This window comes from Syngnathoides biaculeatus, chromosome 14 (assembly GCF_019802595.1).
Source record: "Syngnathoides biaculeatus isolate LvHL_M chromosome 14, ASM1980259v1, whole genome shotgun sequence".
Taxonomy (NCBI): Eukaryota; Metazoa; Chordata; class Actinopteri; order Syngnathiformes; family Syngnathidae; genus Syngnathoides; species Syngnathoides biaculeatus.
In genome coordinates this window covers 5,762,469-5,784,186 of record NC_084653.1, presented here as the reverse complement: position 1 = coordinate 5,784,186, position 21,718 = coordinate 5,762,469, and the positions used below count along the sequence as shown (strand labels likewise).

The 21,718-nt window shown below is 41.2% G+C and overlaps 1 protein-coding gene across 1 annotated transcript in view; it reads right to left on the bottom strand.

Annotated features, from left to right (window-relative positions):
* fer1l6 (fer-1 like family member 6) overlaps nucleotides 1-19,305 on the bottom strand; it is a 45,662-nt gene extending 26,357 nt beyond the window's left edge. The window contains exons 1-28 of the mRNA XM_061841156.1: nucleotides 19,244-19,305; nucleotides 18,497-18,551; nucleotides 17,899-18,030; nucleotides 17,725-17,787; nucleotides 17,564-17,642; nucleotides 16,723-16,879; nucleotides 16,422-16,608; nucleotides 16,152-16,253; nucleotides 15,592-15,682; nucleotides 15,400-15,514; nucleotides 15,073-15,328; nucleotides 14,897-15,005; nucleotides 13,812-14,016; nucleotides 12,900-13,020; nucleotides 12,718-12,818; nucleotides 12,537-12,639; nucleotides 11,203-11,322; nucleotides 10,875-11,027; nucleotides 10,632-10,803; nucleotides 8,888-9,012; nucleotides 8,662-8,796; nucleotides 5,811-5,960; nucleotides 5,639-5,746; nucleotides 5,427-5,489; nucleotides 2,246-2,344; nucleotides 1,935-2,133; nucleotides 956-1,068; nucleotides 755-874 (exon numbers count right to left, since the gene is read on the bottom strand). Of these exons, the coding sequence (XP_061697140.1) occupies nucleotides 755-874; nucleotides 956-1,068; nucleotides 1,935-2,133; nucleotides 2,246-2,344; nucleotides 5,427-5,489; nucleotides 5,639-5,746; nucleotides 5,811-5,960; nucleotides 8,662-8,796; nucleotides 8,888-9,012; nucleotides 10,632-10,803; nucleotides 10,875-11,027; nucleotides 11,203-11,322; nucleotides 12,537-12,639; nucleotides 12,718-12,818; nucleotides 12,900-13,020; nucleotides 13,812-14,016; nucleotides 14,897-15,005; nucleotides 15,073-15,328; nucleotides 15,400-15,514; nucleotides 15,592-15,682; nucleotides 16,152-16,253; nucleotides 16,422-16,608; nucleotides 16,723-16,879; nucleotides 17,564-17,627 (3,168 nt within the window). The 5' untranslated portion in view covers nucleotides 17,628-17,642; nucleotides 17,725-17,787; nucleotides 17,899-18,030; nucleotides 18,497-18,551; nucleotides 19,244-19,305. The remainder of the gene's footprint in view (nucleotides 1-754; nucleotides 875-955; nucleotides 1,069-1,934; nucleotides 2,134-2,245; nucleotides 2,345-5,426; nucleotides 5,490-5,638; nucleotides 5,747-5,810; nucleotides 5,961-8,661; nucleotides 8,797-8,887; nucleotides 9,013-10,631; nucleotides 10,804-10,874; nucleotides 11,028-11,202; nucleotides 11,323-12,536; nucleotides 12,640-12,717; nucleotides 12,819-12,899; nucleotides 13,021-13,811; nucleotides 14,017-14,896; nucleotides 15,006-15,072; nucleotides 15,329-15,399; nucleotides 15,515-15,591; nucleotides 15,683-16,151; nucleotides 16,254-16,421; nucleotides 16,609-16,722; nucleotides 16,880-17,563; nucleotides 17,643-17,724; nucleotides 17,788-17,898; nucleotides 18,031-18,496; nucleotides 18,552-19,243) is intronic.
* Between the last annotated feature and the right edge of the window lie 2,413 nt (nucleotides 19,306-21,718).

Below are 21,718 nucleotides of genomic sequence, written 5' to 3'. Positions count from 1 at the left end.
CTAAATATCAGTTATCTATGTTAGTCCCTTAGTTAAGTGATGCTTACTTTGATGCTGAGGGGAAATGTTCAAAATAAAATTAAATATAATTACAGTACATCATGGTTTCACTCCTGTTATGATTTCTACTTGCGTCAGCTCCCAGCTCCTACCATCATGGTTTCCACTTCTGTCCATTCCAGGTGACTTTGTTTTCATAATTCCCTCTCCATTTCAATCCCGATGACCTTCACGCCCACTCCTGCCCAACTCCATAATTGATAGTGAAATTCACTCCCATCCCACAAGTATTCCATGGGACACAGTGGGAATCCCAAAAAATAGACGATAATCCTAACTTGGTCATCATTAAAAGTCTTTAATTTTTTCAACAGATTTTTTAAACGAATGTTAAAGTGTCATCAAGGTGTACTGATAATTGCAGTTTGTCCTCTAGTAGTAATGGTAATTAACATATTCCAAGTAGGTACAGCCGTTAAAAAGGAAGTTCAGTGAACCCATGCTATTTGCAAGGCAAAGGGTCCAAGCCCTGCCTTGAATACTGAAAACCTATATTGACACCCCTGAAAAAAAAAGCAGTAGCCCCACAAGATGGTACCAAAGCAAAGTAATACATTCTCATTGCTTTGCTTGAGCCAAAAAACTGTGAATAATATAAATAACAGAGGATAGGTTCACCTCCCCCCCAAAACTGTGAAAAGGTTAATTTGCGACTACTAAACGTTGAATATGCAGGGCTAGGGGGTCAAGGTACCTGTTTCTCCACAGAGGCATAATATTTAGACCACCAATCAATGACGCATTCTGCCGACTCATCTGCGATGGTTCGCTTCCTTCTTTTGCTGGAACGATGGGTGCTCTTTTTGCCACTCTCCTAAAATCCACGCAAACACAAAAATATCATTTAGATCAACATAGACAAGCCGTGACAACTGCCTGTGTTCATTGGGGTCACCTTTCTCTTGATGGGTGCTGTCTTTTCAGGGGTCAATTCCTCAACTGTGATGAGAACATCGGGATTTGCTGATGCAACAGTGGAGCTTGTCTCTGCAGCATCCTGGAGAAGGTCTGTTGGATAAGAAACAAATTATAGTTAAGGATGCCCTCACTGGGTAAAAACATATCTATTGCAATATCATAATTAACTTACAAACTCAAATACGATTTTAAATGAAATGAAAATATAAACAGGTATGGAACAATAACAAAAGTCATTTAGCATTTCGCTAAAATTCAACACACAACCTCGTTGGAAAAGTGGAATATAAATGATCCAACCGGTTCAGGGTGTACCCTGCGTACTGCCCGATGACAGCTGCGATAGAATGCAGTACACCTGCGCCCCTCGTGAGGATAAGAGGCTCAGAAAATGGATGGATGGATAAATGATCCATCCATCCATTGTTCAAGCCGCTCATCCTTAGTGTCGCGGGAGTGCCAGAGTCTATTCCAGCTAACATCGGGCAAAAGGCAAACTACACCCTGAACTGGTCGCCAGTCAGTCAGAGGGCACTTATCAATACCATCACTGAGCAGGAATTGATTCCACGCTGCCCCCACCAAAGCCAGCCATGTGTACCACGACACCATCAGTGACTCCTAATAGAATATGAATGATGATGATCTAAAAACTTGAGTTTTTGGGGTGGCAGAAGTAAATGTATTCACACACGCAGGCACACACCTACAAACACACTCTTGTTTATAAATACATAAAATGATATTAAATAAACAAAAGTAAAATAAATTACAGTATATAAAAACAAAACAGGTATACCTGTATATTATAAAAAAGAGGAAACTCAATAAAAAGATAAACACAAATGATATTCAAAAGTACAAGAAATATAGGTGATCTGAAAAAAAATGAATAAAATAATTTCTATGTATGAAAGACTTAACTTAAGACCTTTAACCAAACTCTGGAACATTACCATCAGCTTTTCGTGGTTGCGGGATGCACGTGACTGCAGTTAGTGTGTGCATCTTTGTGGGCACCCGGGGGGCAATGTATTTGAAGCTCATCAGGTTGTTAATGACATGGTTTCCAACCAGTGTGCTGCGACCAAAAGCCCTCCAGTCCACAACGGTAATGGTGAGTGGAGGGTGGAGGTGCTCGTTCTCTGGTAACTCCTACAAAAGGAGAGAAAATGGAATAATACTGGAAAATGTTTTTTTTTTTTTTTTTTTACAGTAAGCTTAAAAAAAAAACAATGTGGAAAAATTTGAGGAAGAATAGACAAACCAGCTCAATGGTATCAACTTGCGTTGTAAAGTTGGGGTTAGACTTGTATCGCTGAATAACTGAAGACCGCAATGTTTTTCCAGCACATTCTACAAACACCTGCAAACACAATATGGTTTGGTTTACTTTGTTTGTTTTTTAACAGATCATGTTAATTAAAATAATTAATTTTTTGTGTGATTGCGACAGTTCTAGACTTGAAAAACATTTATTATACATATATAGAAAGATAACTATTTCAATAAACAGAAACTAATGTATTTTTAACACGATAAAGATAGGAAGATACCAAATCTAAAAATGTTGATTAAAAAAATTATGACCCCCCCTCCTCGAGCCACCACCTTTTTGTGGTGGAGGGGTTTGTGTGTCCCGATGACGCAAGAAGCTAAGTTGTCTGGGGCTTCATGTCCAAAACCCCTATGACGAGTGCAAAAATTGGATCTCAGTTTCACTTTCCCGGGCGCAGGTCACCGGGGCCCCCCTTTGGAGACAGGCCTGTGAGAGGGGCCATAGGGATCGTGTGCCATGTGACTTGTGTGGTGGCCAAAGGTGATGGCGATCTGATACCTGGCTATAGAACCTAGCTCTAGGGACATGGAATGTCACTTCTTTGGTAGGGATGTTGGTGTATGAGGTCAAGTTGTTCTGACTAGATAAAGTCGGACTCGCGTCTACATAGCGCTTGGACTGTGGCACCACTCCTCCTGAGAGAGGTTTACCCCAGTGGATAAGTGGGTAGCCTCCCTATACCTTCAGGTAGGGGGACGGGTCCTGACTGTTGTTTGTGTCTATGCACGAAACGGCAGTTCAGAGTACCCACCCTTTTTGGAGTACTTAGAGTGAGTGCTGGAGAGCGCCCCCCTGTGGGGACTCCATCATTCTGCTGGGGGATTTCAATGCCTACGTGGGCAATGACAGTGAGACCTGGAAGGGCGTGAGTAGGAACCCCCCCCCCCCCCCCCCCGATCAGAACATGAGTGGTGTTCTGTTACTAGACTTCTGTGCGGATTGTTCATAGCAAACACCATGTTAAGGCATAAGGGTGTTCACGTGTGCATCTGTCACCAGAACACCCTAGGTCCCAGTTCGATGATCGACTTTGTGGTCGTGACATTGGACTTGCGACCGTATGTCTTGGACACTCGGGTGAAGAGAAGGGTAGAGCTGCCAACTGATCACCATCTAGTGGTGAGTTGGCTCCAATGGTGGGGGAAGATGCCAGTCTGATGTGGCAGGCCCAAACGTATTGTGAGGGCCTGCTGGGAATGCATGGCAAATTCCCCAGAAGGAATTTCAACCCCCCTCCCTCTGAAAAACATTTGGTTATGTACTGGGGGTTGCGGGGGACATTGAGTCTGAGTGGATGATATACCACGCCTCCATTGCTGAGGCGACGGACCAGAGCTGTGGCTGTGGTGGACACCAACAGTGAGGAATGCCATCAAGCTGAAGAATGAGTCCTGTAATGCAATTCTGGCCTGTGGAACTCCCGAGGAAGCTGATAGGTACCGGCTGGCCAAGCGAAATGCAGCTTTAGTGGTCATTGAGGCAAAAACCCGGGTGTGGGAGGAGTTCAGTGAGGCCATGGAGAACGAATTCAAGACGGGTTTGAGGAATTCTGGTCCACTGGCCAGCGTCTTATTAGGGGGAACAGTGCACCGTCAACACTGTGTATAGTGGGGATGGGGCACTGCTGATCTCAACTCGGGATGTTGTGAGTTGGTCGGGAGAGTACAATTCCACCGGCACGCCTTCCCATGAGGAAGCTGAGTCTGGGTGCTCTGAGGCGGGCTCTTTTATTTCTGAGGTTGAGGTCACTGAGATGGCAGGGCCCCAGGGGTGGATGAGATTTGCCTGTAGTTCCGAAAGGCTCTGGATGTTGTGGGGCTGTCCTAGTTGACATGCCTCTGCAACATCGCGTGGACATTGGGGACAGTGCCTCTGGATTGGCAGGCTGGGGTGGTGGTCCGCCTTTTTAAGAAGGGGGATCATAGGGTGTGTTCCAACTGTAGGGGTATCACACTCCTCACCCTTCCTGGTAAGGTCTATTCAGGGATGCTGGAGAGGAGGGTCTGTCGGGAAGTCTAATCTCGAATTCAGGAAGAGCAATGTGGTTTTTATCCTGGCCATGGAACAGTGGACCAGCTCTAAACCCTCGGCAGGATCAGTGAGGGTGCGTGTGAGTTCACCCAGCCAGTCTACATGTGTTCAGTGACTTGGAGCAGGCGTTCGACCGTGTCCTTCGGGCAGTTTTGTGGGGGGTTCATCGGGGGAATGGGGTACTGAACCCCCTGATACGGGCTGTTCGGTCCCTGTACGACCGCTGTCATAGTTTGGTCCACATTGCCTGAATCGTTTCCGGTGAGAGTTGGACTCTCCTTCGTCACCGATTCATAACTTGTTCGTAACTTTGATGGACGGTGCACCCGAAGCGTAGAGTGTGTCTGGTTTGGTGGCCTCAGCATTGCACCTCTGCTCTTTGCAGATGATGTGGTTCTGTTGGCATGACTATCAGCACCTCCAAATCTGAGACCATGGTCCTCAGTCGGACAAGGGTGGCCTGGCTACTCCGGGTCAAGGGATGAGATCCTGCCCCAAGTGGAGTTCAAGTATCTTGGGGTCTTGTTCATGAGTGAGGGAAGAATGGAGCGGGAGAACGACAGACAGATCGTTGCAGTGTCTGCGTTGATGCGAACTTTGTATCGGTCCGTTGTTGTAAAGAAGGAGCTAAGTCAAAAGGTGTAGCTCTCAATTTACCAGTCGAGCTATGTTCCGATCCTCAGCTATGGGCACGAGCTGTGGCTTGTGACCGAAAGAGGGTGAGAAGCCCTGTCATCTGGGAGGGGATGAGTGTCACTGCTCCTTCACATTGACAGGAGCCAGATGAGGTGGCTGGGGGAACTAATTCAAATGCCTCCCAGACACCTCCCTGGTGAGGTGTTCCAGGCTTGTCCCTCCGGAAAGAGACCCCGGGGACGACCCATGACACGCTGGAGAGACTATGTCTATCCCTCCGAAAGAGCTGGAAGAAGTGACTGGGAAAGGGAAGTCTGGGTATCCCTGGTGAAGCTACTTCCCCCACAACCCGACCTGGAGATGCGGTATAAAATGGATGGAAAAAATTATTCATGTAAATTTGTACATAGAAAGATGGGCAAGCAGCGTTAACTGTTTGTACCTGAGGGCGATCAACAGAGAGTAACTGAACCTTCTTGAGCTCTCGTAGACCCCAAAATAACACCTGCCAGAGAGATATTTAACACATAGGCACACACACCAATGGTAATACTTGGTTTGGTGGAAAGCAGACTTTGTGTGTACAGAATTAGTTTGAAGAAGCGATTTTTGCCACACACAAAAAAAGGTATTTGGAGGAGAAAACACACGTACCTCTAGTCTGTATGTACTGAGGACAGGTCTGATGTTCTCAGGCACCGTGTATATGCCTCCTTCCTGTTCTTCTAAGGGAGGCAGACTCTCCTCTCCAGACATGGGAATCTACACATGGATCACCAGAACTTGCTATATAGTCTTCATCTGTCAATATTATGGAGAAACTGACCTGCACCAGCTCGAAAGCGGCTAGCAGCTCTCCTCCTGATTGGCTGGCATGGTGTAGTGGGCTGTATTGCAGAATAGGTGGCGTGTAGACCTCCGAGAGCAGGCGAACCTCAGGCAATGCTACCGTAGCCCCCAAATACTCTGCCTTGCCCTACAAGGTGACATTTGTAAAAGAAATCCAACAGACAGTGGTTCTTGAGCTCAGATCTCCTGGCGTTCATGAGCCATAAACTTGTATGTTCACAAATTATTTGTAATAAAATTTGTGAAATCATTTTGGAAAAAAAGATGCATGAAGACACCTACATGCAGTAGTATAAGGACCAATAAAACAAACAACCAATCAATTCCTTCTCTTTACCTTAACTTCAGGCCAATTAAAAGCTTGGATAGAATTGTGACGTACTATCACAGCAGTACAGACCCTTTCCCAAAAATTTGAGTATCATAGAAAAGTTTCTTTTTTTCCATTAATACATTAAAAAAGGAAAGATTGCACAGATTATAGATTAAGGGCCACAATTCAAACAATTTCAAGTATTTATTTATTTTTGCATAATTTGGGTTTCCAGCAATCAGCCTGAAAGTTATGGAATCCCACATTCCCTTGATGGTTCCTGTTACTTGTTCTTTGTTTTTGAGTCTGGTGTGCCTCATCTTCTTTTTGATCATATCTTTTAGATTCTCAGTGGGGTCTAAATCCGAGGAGTTGGCTGGACCAGTCAAGGACTGTGACGGCATGAGCATTAAACCAGGTTTTGGGGCTTCTGCCAGTATGAGGAGCGACCAGGTCCAGCTGGAAGATGACATCTTCATCTCAATACAGATCTGCTTCAGAAGGAATTATGAAGCTCTCTGAAACATTCAGGTATATTGCTGGGGTGACCTTGGATTTAAGAAAGCAGAGTTTACCAACACTTGCACTGGATTTTGCACCCCAAATCATGAGTGACTTGAAATTTCACACTGTCGCTCCTTCAACTTGGGTTCTGTTCTTGACCTATCTTCCCCCAAACCCTTGGACCTTGATTTCCAAATGAAAGACACTTTACTTTCATTGGAAAAGAGAACCTCAGACCACTGGCAAACAGTCCAGTCCTTTTAACACTTAACTTCGTAACATCCAATATATACACTGAGTTTGCCTGATATTTTAGTGAAAAAATACAACCCACCAGGTCAAATGTCAGCACAAATCAGCAAAATGATAAAGTTATTATACATCTGAAACCACCCAGAGAAAACTTCATTGCCTTGTATTACCTTAATTTTATACAGTTGACCAAAAAACTGTAGAGAAAATGGTTCAGTAATTGAAACCATTACGAGGTGTCTTGACTCAAGACTATCTGACTTTTTCAAAACTATTGTGAAGTCAGTGCGAGGTGATTTGGAGCAAATAATAAATTGCTGACTTCAGTCCAGTGAATTTCCTAAAGCTCTTAAAGTAGTTGCTGTTAAGTAGCTTCTAAAAAAACAGAACACTGAACACTTCCATTTCAAATCTCCCTTTCATAATGATGATACTTGAGTAAGTTAATTTTAATCAACTCAGCAATTTATATAATAGAGAACCCAAGGGGTCAAATATGACCCAGTGTAATGAAGGCCCCGCTGCATAAACACAACACACTACGGTTACTATTTTTACCCTTAAAGCCCAACATCTCACATGTATCTGAATTAAATGCATTGTTTTTTGGTAGTTAAGGCCCACAGGGTCATATGTGACCCATTATCTAAACTGGAAGTAAATTAGTAAATTTTGGCAAATAGGATGTTCCTTAGATGCTTATTGATTAATTTAGAAGAGAATTTGGATATCTTGGGTTCTCTAGGGTTAAATTGACTTTTTGACAAATCTCAATCAGGTTTCCAAACTCATCACAGTGCAGAATCTGTGTTTTGAAAAAAATTGACCCAAGGGTATACAGGCTGAACAGGAGGGGTCCAAGAACTGACACACATGCACATGCATCTACGATGAAAATTTCAGACCCCTCCATGATTCCTAAGTGGGAGAACTTGCAATATAGCAGGGTGTTCAAATACTTATTTTCTTCACTGTATATATAGTTGTAATTTTTATTGATATATATGATATGATATATATACATATAAATTTGTCATTTTTATTTTTAAGTGTTTTATTTCTTTGTATTCAAATCCTTTTAATCATACAAAACAGAAAATCTGTACCTCTCCAGGTTGGAGATCTTGCCCCAAGGGGAGCAGTTCAAGTATCTTGGGGTCTTGTTCATGAGTCAGGGAAGAATGGAGCGGGAGATCAACAGGCTGATCAGTGCAGCATCTGCAGTAATTTGGACTTTGTATCGCTTCTTTGTGATGAAGAAGAAGCTAAATTGAAAGGTGAAGTTCTCTATTTTTTTGTCCAACTACATTCCTTCCCTCACCTATGGGTCATGACCAAAAGAGCAAGATTCTAGATACAAGTGGCCAAAATGAGTTTCTGCCTGAGGGTGTCCGGGCTCTCCCTTAGAGGTAGGGTGAGAAGCTTGGTCATCCGGGAGGGGCTCAGAGTAGAGCTGCTGCTCCTCTTAATTGAGAGGACCCAGTTGAGTTGGCTTGGACATCAAATTTGGATGCCTACAGGACGTTCCCTTGATTAGCGGGAAGTCCCACTAGGAGGAGACCCCAGGGACAATCCAGGACGTGCTGAAGAGACTATGTCACTCGGCTGGCCTGGGAATGCCTCGGGAAGCTCTCGGAAAAGCTTCAGGAAGTGGCTGGTGAGAAGTAAGTCTGGGTTACCCTGCTAAAGCTACTGCCCCTGCGACCCGACCTCGGATCAGCGGAAGAAAATGGATGGTACCTAAGCTTGGCTATCTTACCAGTGCATCATCGTCGTACACTTCAACAACAAGTCTCGGTGGTTCCTCCTGGATGTATCGAAGATCCCCACTCAGCACAATCCGGCTCATCTGCAAGCACTGATTCCATGTGGGGCTGAGAGTCTGACTGATCACCTGATGTGCACAGTAAATAAACATGTAAGTATGCTGACTGCTAACAACATAGTTGTAGAATGTAGCTGAATAGCTTGTTTCTTTTATTTACATTGGTGGTCTGGCTGTGTGACAAATATGTAACTCGGGCAAAAGGGTCAGACAGGCCTGAGTTATCAGCAGCAATCAACCCACGTGCTTGATACATGTGACACCTTAAATGGAACTGATGCTGCTCTGCAAACAGATAGACATATCAACACATGCATACAATGATGAATGTGGAAGGAACAGAACAGAAAAAAAATAATTTAATTCAGATTGTACAGATCCACCAAGCACCCCAAACCTGAGTTGTATTTCTTCATGGACATTTTTGCCCCATTAAGATTAATGCATTATCCACAGAGAATTTAAGGACAAGTAAAACAAAAACATCTTAGATCAGCACTGTTTTCTAGATTTGCACTAAAGTGTAATGGTTTGTTTCTTGTCCCATTACCAAAACCTCCATTAAGTGTTTTGTGAAACGGCGATGAACCTCAAGAAAAAACTTCCATGGGAGAGGTAAAAATAAATAAGCTAAATTCAGTAACAATTGTCTAATTACATTTTTAATGTTAGCCTAATAGCACTAGTGTGTTTGCTAAAAAAAATGTGTCTTCTGAAAATGTATAATGTATAATTATAAATGGCAGTTTGGCTAATGGATAGTAATCATAATTACATCAATTATAAAACTGATAGGCAGCATGGCAACCGACTGGTTAGCACATCTGCCTCACAGTTCCGAGAACTAGAGGTTCAGATCTCAACCTGTGTAGAGTTTCCATGTTCTCCCAGTGTCTACGTGGGTTTTCTCCATGTACCCCGGTTTCCTCTCATATACCAAAAACATCCACGGAAAGTTCATTGAAGATTAAATTGCCCATACATGTGAATGTGAGTGTGAATGATTGTTTATATGTGCCCTGCGATTGGTTGGGTACCAGTTCAGGGTGTACCCTGATTCTCGCTCAAAGTTGTCTGGGATAGGCGCCAGCAACCATGAACCTAATGATCAAGGGGATGGATTTCAATGTACAGAAAAGGCATAATTCACTCAAAAATTGTTCACATCCATCCATTTTCTTTGCCGCTTATCCTCACAAGGGTCGCGGAGAGCGCTGGAGCCTATCCCAGCTGTCAACGGGCAGGAGGCAGGGTAAACCGTGAACTGGTTGACAGCCAATCGCTGGGCACATACAGATGAACAACCATTCACACTCACAATCACACCTAGGGGCAATTCGGAGTGTCCAATTAATGTTGCATGTTTTTTTTTGGGATGTGGGAGGAAATCAGAGTGCCCGAAGAAAACCCACACAGGCACGGGGAGAACATGCAAACTACACTCAGGCGGGCCGGGATCGAACCCGGGTCCTCAGAACTCTGAGGCCAACGCTTTACCAGCTGACCCACTGTGCCGCCCAAATTGTTCACAAATCAATCTAAATATGTGGTAGTTAGCAGTTCTCATTTGCTAAGATTACCCTCGAGATGTGTAATCAGCATCTTGCTGTGACATAGCAGCTATGTCATACATGTGAAGTAGATCCCACTTGATTGAACTACACAAAGCTTCTCAACTCACTTCAAGATAGTTCCTTGGGCTGAGCACAAAAAAGCAAGGAGGTGAGTTTTTCAGCAACGAAGAGTACAAGTTCTGAATATGATGTTACTAATAGCTAATATAGATATCAAGTTATGAATTATGTCCAAGTTTGTGTAATGATGCCAATGAAGCAAAAAAAATTAATCTTAAACCGGGGATGGCTGTAGAAATCAGGAAAGGGAGTCATAATAATGCCTCATACCTGTGCACGTCAGGTGAGTGGGGGGGCTGTTGGCGTCAGTACCCCTAGTGGCGGCACTGAAGCCTTCAGGCAAGTCGTCCAGCATGTGAGCAGAATCCACGCAGGATCCAAACCACAAATACATATCAACTTTGGCCTGGACAGAAAATCCTGTCACACGCTTCCCCGGTGGCTGGGAAAATTCACAAAAACGTCATTATTTTTGGCTGAGATTGTTTGATGTTTGTGTCTTGTGTTTTCTACCTTGAGAAAGAGCGTTACTATTTTACCACAATGGACTCCTCGAGCCTCCTGAATGCCGCAGAACATAACATCTCTGGCCGGGAGGCGAGCGTAAGCAACGCGCTTGTTGTTGCTCAACAACCACACAAAGATGTCAGGCACTGTATGTTGAGGCTGCATAATCAAGTAGCACGAGCCAATTAAAACGGGCTCATTTCAGAAAAGAAGTGTAAAGTGAGCTGGCATTCTAGATCCATGGGCCATGTTGACAAACCCACATCACATAGACTATTAAAACACCTGGTAATTGTTTTAAATTGTGCAAAACAAACAATAGCGCATACGGTACCTCCTCCACTAAGAAGCGCAGTTTCTGTGTGAGCTTTCTTGCCTCCTGGAGCTCTTCTTTCATGCCACCTGACTTCATTTTCCTCTCCACCAGAGACTGAGCGTTGCCAATCATACTTTCCTGGGACACGTACATAGAGCAAAGACCAGATAAGACATCAGCAAGCTTGGAGAGAGTTTAGTTTATCTATGCGTGAATCTTTTGCATTTTTGTGTGTGTGTGTGTATCTTTCATTCCAAAAAAAGAGAAGAAGAATGTGAAAAGAGAACATACATACACAGGAGTGTACTTTGAGTCCAATCACATTCAAAGTAATAGGGGTCCAGTATAACAATACACATCATTACAAGTTATCAAAATGAAGATACAGTAGATAGCATAATTATTATTAGTATTATTTTTTGATGGGTTACCCCAGGTAAATTCTTGTTAGACTTAGAATTAACCATTGACGTTGATTTGGTAAGGATTATTTTTTATTTTTACTACTACTTTTCACTATTTTACTATTAACGTAGAATAATTTGTGTTTACATATAGCATTCAATAGTTAATGTGTTATTTAAAACACTTCCTACAGTTAACGAAATCAGGGGTTTGTGATGGGCACAGTTTGAACTTGGAAAAGATTTCATGTTCCATCAAAGTCTAGGTAGTGTTTTGTTTATTGTTAAAGTGGCTAACTTCTTTTTATACTAGTGTGGCAGGTGTAACAGAAGGGCTTCTGTAAAGCCTTTGCAGTACATTTGAATCATTAAGAGTGCATGTAAAAATAAAAAACTTATTTTTACATTTTAAAGCCAATCAGTGTGAAAAATATACTCATTTGTTGCTTTTATATACTCGTTAACTTATTTACACCTAAAATAAAACTTCTAAAATAAGATACATGAAGTGCAGCTGTAACACCGAGGTCAAAACTGTGTGTTGTTTTTTTTTTCATCCTAATCTTAACAAGTGTATTAATGTAATTAATAAGTAAAATATATTATTAACCGTGACCGACTTATTACACTTGCATGACAGTTAAAATGTTACTTAAACAATGCTGTTAATAACCACATAGTTAAAACCAATGATCTTGATAATACCGGAACAGATTACTTCTATTTTGTTCTATTATGAGAAAAACGACCAACCACACACTCGCGCGCCTTGAGAGATCGTCACAAGTGCCGTGGGAAATTATCCATTTTTACTTAATTTGTTCAAAAATGACTATTCATTAATAGTTTATCTTTGTTGAAACATCTACAGTATGCCAGCAACATATAATGGCAGAACAAAGTGGGTGTCTGCCCATTTGGGTGAGTACAGTTTCTGTTTTTGACTACCAGTTCCTGTTTGCACATTGAGAGGCGCTTCCTGTCCAGCTGTGTCAGGTAGTTGGACTTTAACTGAGCTTTCAACTTGGCTTCTGCTGCTGCTTTGAAACGCCTGCAAAGACACGCGTTGATTGACCACATTTAAAGGTTCATCTTGCCCTCTTTACATCCTAGTGATTGTTTTAAATACCTTGCATCTATGCAAAATTCTTTGACTGTTGTTTTGAGTGTCTGCTCGGCCCCTGGATACGACTTCATGTGGAGTTCGGCTGCCCTGGTCACTCCTTTTTCCTGTAGGTAGATGCTCAGGTTTAACAAATATTCAACCTGATAATCGTGCAATATTTGTGTGTTTTCTGTGTGGCCACATACAAACAGGGCTGCTATGTTCTCTAGCATGTTGGAGTTGTACAGCCGGTAAGTTCTGTCCTCCCACTGGCTCAACACATTGATGCATGGCTTCTGCTTGTCCAGAGGCAAGTACATGTAGTACCTACAGTGTAGAAACCATGCATCTAAATATTTATATACACATTTATATCAATAAGACATTCAGCCTCGTCAACAAAACCATATTGACAAGAAGTGGAGAGGCTGGGGCTTTGGTGCAGCCACAAGCTCAACACTATAAGACTGTAGCAATAACTGTGAGCCTCAAACTGGGGGCGGAGGTCCCCATGGACACACAGTAGATGGAGCTAATTTCAGCAGCAAACTCACAAGGACACAAGAGCCACTGAAATGACTAAATGACTGCAGGAATTCAATACCTTAAAGTTTAGCAGGAAAAGAAAAAGTTTAATCTTGCCTACCTGATAAACTCGCCAGTGTAAATTTTGCACAAAGTGATCACTGCAGTGATTATTGATTACTGAAAGCTAAGCCAGTGTCTATTTATAGAAAAACTGTGTGGGGGTGATGAAAATAGTTTCATCTCCAAAAGGGGGGCGCTTCAAAATAAGATTGGGAATCACTGGCCTCAGGAAACATCCTTTGCCATAGCTGCCCCTCACACTGTCCATGTTACAAACTACTTGTTTTAATATTGTAACTGTTTACAAACGTGTAATCTTTTTACAATTGATTGACTGATTATTTAAAAAGTTATTTAATTATGCAATTTTTGTATCATACTCATTATTTACCACTTTTACACTATACACGTCATCTGAAATAGGTTTTGTCATAATTCCCTCAAATTTGAAATCACTTATTTTGTCAGACACAGTATAGATTAATGTTCTTTGATTTATCCTGTATATTTTTCCCTTTAACAGCAGCTACCTGTTTCCTTCGACGGGAAGTGGTTTCAGGGGATGCGTGGTGGATTTAGAGGTCCTGCTAGGGTCTTGAGCCTCTCTGGGTAACAGTGGGGAGGTAGGGGAGGACCTGTCTGGGACATCCTGTGCCTGTCTCCTGCGGTTGAGGGCTGGACTTGGAGCGCTCAGCCCGGGCTGGCCCGCAGGTTCATGCACGTTACCGCAGTTACCTTGGAAACATAGAAAAGCAAAGACAAAAGACCACTAATAGTGAAACCAAATATCTGAGAACCACAGGACCACAAATATACAACTAATAATGATTATACCTTCAAACAACATGGCAGAGGCTACTCATGTTTTAATAAAAATTGCATTCTATATGTGTAGTAGATGTGATTCTCTCTCTCTCTCTTCATCCATTTCACTATATGCATATATGTGTGTGTGTGTCTATGTATATGTGTGTGTGTGTATATATACACACACACACACACACACATATATACATATATATATATATATATATACACACACACACACACACACACACACAGTTCTGAGGTCCTGGGTTCAATGACCTGACCCGCCTGTGTGGAGTTTGCATGTTCTCCCGTGCCTGTGTGGGTTTTCTCCGGGCACTCCGGTTTCCTCCCACATCACAAAAACATGCAACATTAATTGAACATAATCAACATCTAAATTGCCCCTAGGTGTGATTGTGAATGCGGCTGTTTGTCTCGATGTGCCCTGCGATTGGCTGGCAACCAGTTCAGGATGCCCATTGACAGCTGGGATACACTCCAGCACTACCGTGATCCTCGTGAGGATGAACGGCTCAGAAAATGGATAAATGGATATATATATAAAGTGCTGAAGAAAATGGATGGATTAATATATATATATAAAGTGGTAAAGAAAGTGGATGGATGAATTTATATATATATATATATATATATATATATATATATATAATATATATATATATATTTTTTTTTACACATTTCAATCATTATACTGAGACATCACTCATGGAAGTCATTAAGTTGTGACTTCTTTGTTAGAAAAGACAATTTTCCCAAAAATATGAACTGTATTGTTTAAACTTACCTAGTGAGAATTCAAACGAGACAGGTTTGTCTCCAACTTTTCTGTCAATCATCGTGGCTTCAAACAAGGCTCCGAAGAGCAGGAAGTTGTCTTTGTTCTCAGCATTCAGCTAAAACAAAACCACCCATCCTTTCTCAACTGCTACTTCGCATGACAATTCTTTGAATGAAACTTACTGTTTGGAATGACATTCTTACTGTAGGTGGACATTCCACAGGTAGAACCTCCACAGCAGCTTTCCCTTTGTCATCGTCACCTGAACCTCCAGATCCCCCTGTGCCTACTCCTCCACCTGCTGGGGTCTTACTATCCTTTCCTGTGGCCTTTACCACTTTTCCATCTTTAACAGGTTTCACCATACAGGCAAGTTTAGACTCTGGGCCTATCCCACCTGATAAGATCTCCACTGCCAGTTCTACAAAGACACGCCCCCTGGGAGGAATTCATATCTGTGGTTGGTTGATTGTTTCTTGTTAGAATCACCATTTATTTTCTCAACAAACCGATAAGAGACCCCCTCTCCAATGCCCTCGTTAAGTTCAGCAGTGTCATCACCCAGAGAGTTTCTGACAGAGCCATACAGGTTGATCCAGGCGGGACCGAAAGTTGGTAAAAAGCCTGCAGAAACATCATGACCAGTGTTATATTCAACCACAATTTTTCCTACATCACCAACTGCAAGTCCATTGCGTTACCTCTGTCACCATCCTGCTCATTGGAAATGCGCCTGAGATCTAAGTAATGGGTTCCAATGGCAACATCACTCACACTTCCTTCATCCCAAACCTATGAGGAGACAAATTGTTGATTACAATATGCATGGACAGTGGATGCTACGACCTTGAACAATTTTACTGTTCCTGATTTGCTCAACTGTCAACTGGCACGACTTTAAAGGACACAATTACTCAACTAATTAGGTACTCAACTGTCAAACCATCTGGCCTAAAATGTAAAACAACATTGAACCAATCCATCCATCCATCCATCCATCCATCCCTTTTCTGTACCGCTTATCGTGACTATGGTCATGAGTAGCTATCTTTGGGCGAGAGGCAGGGCACACCCTGAACTGGTCGCCAGCCAATCACCGGTTGCTTAAATTGTATGCCCGAAAAATTCAAACTAAGTCAAACCGTTCATTAAGCCAAGGTGTTCAGTTGTTCAACCAAGCTGTTAAATATGTAAAAGAGAGTCTAACATTTTCTATTTACAAATTCAAAAGCACAAGAATTGCAGGTGTAAGCTTTAAGACCTGGATCTTCATCCTCTGGCAGAGAGGTGGAAACATCTCTGTGAAGACAATCTGTTCATTCCACACTGGATCTGCATTTGACTTCTGTGTGGAAGTACGACCCTTAAAAGTGAAAAGAAGAAAATAGTGGCAGTTATTAGAGGAGTTGCACTTTTTTGTTTTGTGTGATGCTAATATTGAGACATATCTATTCAAGTTAGAAGGCCTTTTTTTTTAGGTGATGAGGTTTTTATTCGCACATCACCTGCACACAATTGACACATCACTCACCATTTGTTTGAAGAAGCTAACAACCACAAAAGGGTCTATGAGCGCTGTGTTGTCACCTATGAAGGCTTTGGTGACATTGGCCATGATGCTTGAGTTGTTACGGGGGAGACCTTCTGCTCGATACACCCTCACGGAGAAACGAGCCCATGGACGTTCTGATGGGAATCCTTCCGGTATCAATAGGTTCCTCCAAACAAAATTTTGAAAATGTAATAAGAAAAGACAGTTATCTGCATATCAGGAGAGACATTTTCCTCAGCAAGAGTAAAAACAGTCTAAGTAATAAAGCTCGTTTACATACTTTTCTATTTGCTCCTCAGCATCACTGGCTTTAATCCCCGGGAGAATGGAATCGCCCTTTGCAGAGATACTAATATCACACTTGACGTAACCTTTGCACCCTGTGCTAATGTCACCAGGGACTGTCAACATTGCCCACTTGTTGATGAATTGGTGACCTTAAATTGAAAGAAAAAGTACGTAAAGGAGAGCACACCATTATCATTAATCCTACACTAAGTGGATAAAAGTAACCAGACAGGGATACTTGACCACCATTTCCTGGAGGTGGAATGTGTCCCAATAAATTTGTCAAATATTTCATAGACATGTCATGAATGTACATACATAAGGGCTCTGGCCCTCCTGTGTGGAGTTTGAATGTTCCTTGCACATCCCAAACTTCTTGTGAGATTTGTGACTTTTGTGATGGTGTGATTAATGTGTGAATAATTGAGTTAATATGAGAATGAATAGAATGTACTATGCAGACTGTCTGTAACTTCCAATAGGTGTTAAATGGGGGTCCAGTAAATCAAGATTCCACTGTATACAGTATATAATGGGTAGATGTACAATACTGGCCATGTGTGCAAATAATTATATCCAGGGTGTATTTTCTGAATTATATTTGGTTGACATAAAACTGAACATGTGCAGGATTTTTCATCGTATGAAGGAAGATAATAGATAGATAGATAGATAGATAGATAGATAGATAGATAGATAGATAGATAGATAGATAGATAGATAGATAGATAGATAGATAGATAGATAGATAGATAGATAGATAGATAGATAGATAGATAGATAGATAGATAGATAGATAGATAGATAAAATTAATCATAGCCATAATGTCTACCTGGTTGTTTGTAGACCGTCCACACATCCAGCTTAAAGGAGCCGATGGAGAAACTTCTCAGCATCTTGGAGTGTATTACCTTGCAGATAAGAAGAGGAAACAATGAGGCATCAAGTGTCTGACAAAACGATCAATGTTCTACCTGATGCCTATGAACGTACTGTCAGCCTGATGACTTTGTCAAAGAAGATCTCTTTGTGGGCAAAAAAGTCAAACACAAAGTACTGAAGAAAAATGGAGAGGCAACTTAATTCAACTACTCACACTTGCTTTGAAAAGTCATCGTTATTAATATGCATTGTCGTTTTGTCACTTCACTTTCTTGATACTCCTACCTCATTGTAAAAAGGTGCATTGGTTCCTTCTTTGACTGTCGTCTGTTTTTTCTCATCACCGATCTCAATTACCACACTGGGATCAATGTTCTCACCCACCAGCTGCTTGGCTTCAGTGATGTTAATAGCAATCTGAACATACAAAATTGCAGATATTCAACCACAATAATATCGCCATCCATCCATTTTCTGAGCCACTTATCCTCACAAGGGTCACGTGAGTGCTTGAGCCTATCCCAGCTATCATCAGGCAGGAGCCAGAGTATACTGTGAACTGGTTGCCAGCCAAAACAACGGTCACACTCACAATCACACCTAAGGGCAATTTACCGTCTCTAATTAACGTTGCATGTTTTAGGGGTGTGGGAGGAAACTGGACTGCCCATAGAAAATCCACACAGGCACGGGGAGAACATGCAAACTCCACACAGGTGGGACCAGGATTTGAACCCTGGTCCACAGAACTGTGAGGACAATGCTACAATGACTTGTGCCACCGTGCTGCCACAATAATTAATGTTCAAATTAGTATCTGTCCGATAGTGTAGCCACACATGAAGAGTATAAATGCGTGTGTGTGTGTAATGGGTGGGGTTACCTGAAAGTTCCGAGGTTTCGCTTCAATGTCTTGGATATGCGTGTTGAGTTTGGACCTGCACAAAATCAATGCATTAGAAGCAAGTAGCAAGGACAAGTACAGGAGCGTTGAACAAGAAGAAAATAAGTTGTTTGAAGTGCTGCTGCTGCATAAAAAATTGTGATTCCGGTAACATGTTACTCCAAAACTCCGTCATTTTGAGTAACAAACACAATAACGCATTATTTTCCTTGTGAGAGTCATCAAAATACGTGGACTTTTGAAACATCAATATCTCACACCAACTACTGATTTGTGGCTGATGATGGAAGTGACCGGAGTCTCAACCAATCAGAAGTATTTGTCTGTTCTTGCTTTGATTCTACAATGCACAGTGACAGGACAGGAGCACAAAAGTGCAGAAAAAATAAACACAATTTCAGTATTACCACATATATGCATTTTGCTTTATATAAAGTGTATGTAATTGTTGTTACTTTTTTTTTTATTTTTACATCAAGAATACACTTTTACTCATCCTATTAGTTAGCAATGCCACTGAGATTGGCCAGAGACCAACCCGGGTTGTACTTTCACCCAAAGTCGGCTGGAATACCTGCCAACACACCTACAACCCTACTCAGGATAAGCGTTTCATAAAATTGATGGATGGTTGGATGGATGACTAATGACTACATGACTTATTATCAAATTAGCCACAAATAAATCAGTGAAGAGCTTTAGCTATAGAGCTCCAAACTATAAGACCTTTTGGTGTCATACAGGACTCTGGTTCTGATGGCAGCGATTTCATGCTGATTCTCGTCGCTTTTCTCCTCCACCAGCTGAGACACTTTAGAACTGACCTTGCCTTCACTGTCTACTCAAAAAAAGAAAAGAGAAAATGGTATTATAAATAGAAATAGATACAGTATGCATACACATACACACATTAGGATCATTTTCATATTTTTTGTTCATTAACAGTCTGGACATAGCTCACTGAATTTCCTTTTGAAAGTCAATAAATCTTACTCATATTTTTTGAATTAGTATGTGAATTATTGGCAGTTCTTGTCCAGAAAAAAAATATTTTTTCCAAGAAAATAGATCATTCTAACATAAAGTTTTTCAAACTTCCAATGCCAGAATGTTTTTAAAATTCAGTATCCTAAATTAAGTGTCATGATTTGCAAGTGATATTTTTAGTTACACAGTATAGGATTTTTCTCCTATGAATTAATATGCCTTTTTCTTGAGTTCCCTTTTTCTTTTTTTTTTTTTTTACAAACAGCCCACGCTCTTCTTTCTCTTTACTCAACCGGCCTTTACTGTTAATGCCAGTAGGGAGAGTTTCATTGTGTTGTTACAATATTCCAGAGGTATAGAAATACCAGAATATACCAGACAATCTTTTTGCCTTCACAAAATAGCACACAGTAAAATAAATTGAGTTATTTCTGAGACATGAATGAATATGAATAAATTCAGAAAAGTGTCACAACTATTGCATGTCTTTGCAGTTATTACAATTATACAAAGACAAGAGCCTAATGGGGTGGCACAGTGATACAGCTGAACAGCATTGGCCTCACAGTTCTGAGGTCCACGGTTCAATCCTGGCCCTGCCTGTGTGGAGTTTGCATGTTCTCCCCGTGTTTGGGTGGGTTTTCTCCAGGCACTCCGGTTTCCTCCCACATCCCAAAAACATGCAACATTAATTGGACACTCTAAATTGCCCCTAGGTGTGATTGTGAATGCGGCTGTTTGTCTCGATGTGCCCTGCGATTGGCTGGCAACCTGTTCAGGGTGTACCCCGCCTCCTGGCTGTTGACAGCTGGGATAGGCTCCAGCTCGTCCAGCAACCCATGTGAGGATAAGTGGTTAAGAAAGTGGATGGATGGAAGAGTGTAATGGATTGATGAGTACTGTAGTTAATATAATTGACACACTTCTAGAAGAAAGAGTATGAAGGGCAACATTTAAATGTTGCAAGTCACTATTCCTATGAAGCTATTTACAGTATATCCTTACTGTTATGTACTTTTTTCTTTTTACTGGTATAAAAAATATATTTTAAAAAATACAATTAATCATGCTTTCGACATTTGATGTAATCATAATTAATAATAGGTGCCAAAGAGCTCACACAGAGTACCAAATTTTGTTTTAAGATGATATTTTAAACTTGCTGGACATCGATGAGAAGAGAGTTCATCGTAAACAATGTATCCAATGTGTTTGAATGCAAATAAACTTTGTTTTTTTTGTTTTATTTTTTTCTGAAAATCCCATGAGGGTGACTTTTGAAGCATAATTTGTGTTAGATTGCATTCGCCACACACCATGTTTGCACTGACGTGTGTACTGAACAATTTAGATTGCATTATAGATATCCATTTGTGGTAAATGTAAAGGAGGGTGTGTGATCAAAATATATTGTGTGATTAATCTGAGTTAATACATAATTTATGCTTTACTTTTTTGGTACTTGATGATGAGTTCACACTTTAACTTTACCAGCCCTAATTAAAACACACACACACAAACAAAAACGAGATCAGTAACATGGTCACTTGCAAAATATTATGCACATCTATCGTGGAATACAATAAAAGCACAAGTGCAGTCAGGGCCATAAATATTGGGACATTGAAAATTGCTCCTCTGTTTGACTTGACTTTCAGCTTTGAGGGTAAATACGGTGAATGGTATATGAATTACAACAGTTTGTGTGTGTATGTGTATATATATATATATATATGCCACTGACTTTTCAAGGGACTAAAAGACCAAATTTAATGGGATAAATTAACAATCATGAATTAAAAAAAAGAACAAAAGAAGTGAGTGTCTACACATCTTCAGTATGTGAAATGCATGCCCAATCAGATTCAGGTCAGGTGATTGAATAGGCCATTGCATAACATTCCACATCTTGGTATTATTCTTTGGATGCTGTCTGATTCAGTATGAGCTGATCAGCAGGTTCATTGAAGGGAAAACATGCGTTGGACTCTCATTGATTACTGAAGAACGACTACTTTCAATGTAACGGTGCATTGTATTTTTAATCATTGATTTTTATTTGTTTCAATACTGGTTTGTCAAAATACGTCTTTACATGTGTCCCGTCCATTGCACAAAAAGAGTGGGGACCATTTTTGTGTCCTGAAAAAGTATCAATGATGTCATCAATTAATTGATTTTGACTCACTTTCATCACACGAGCCGTCCTCAAAA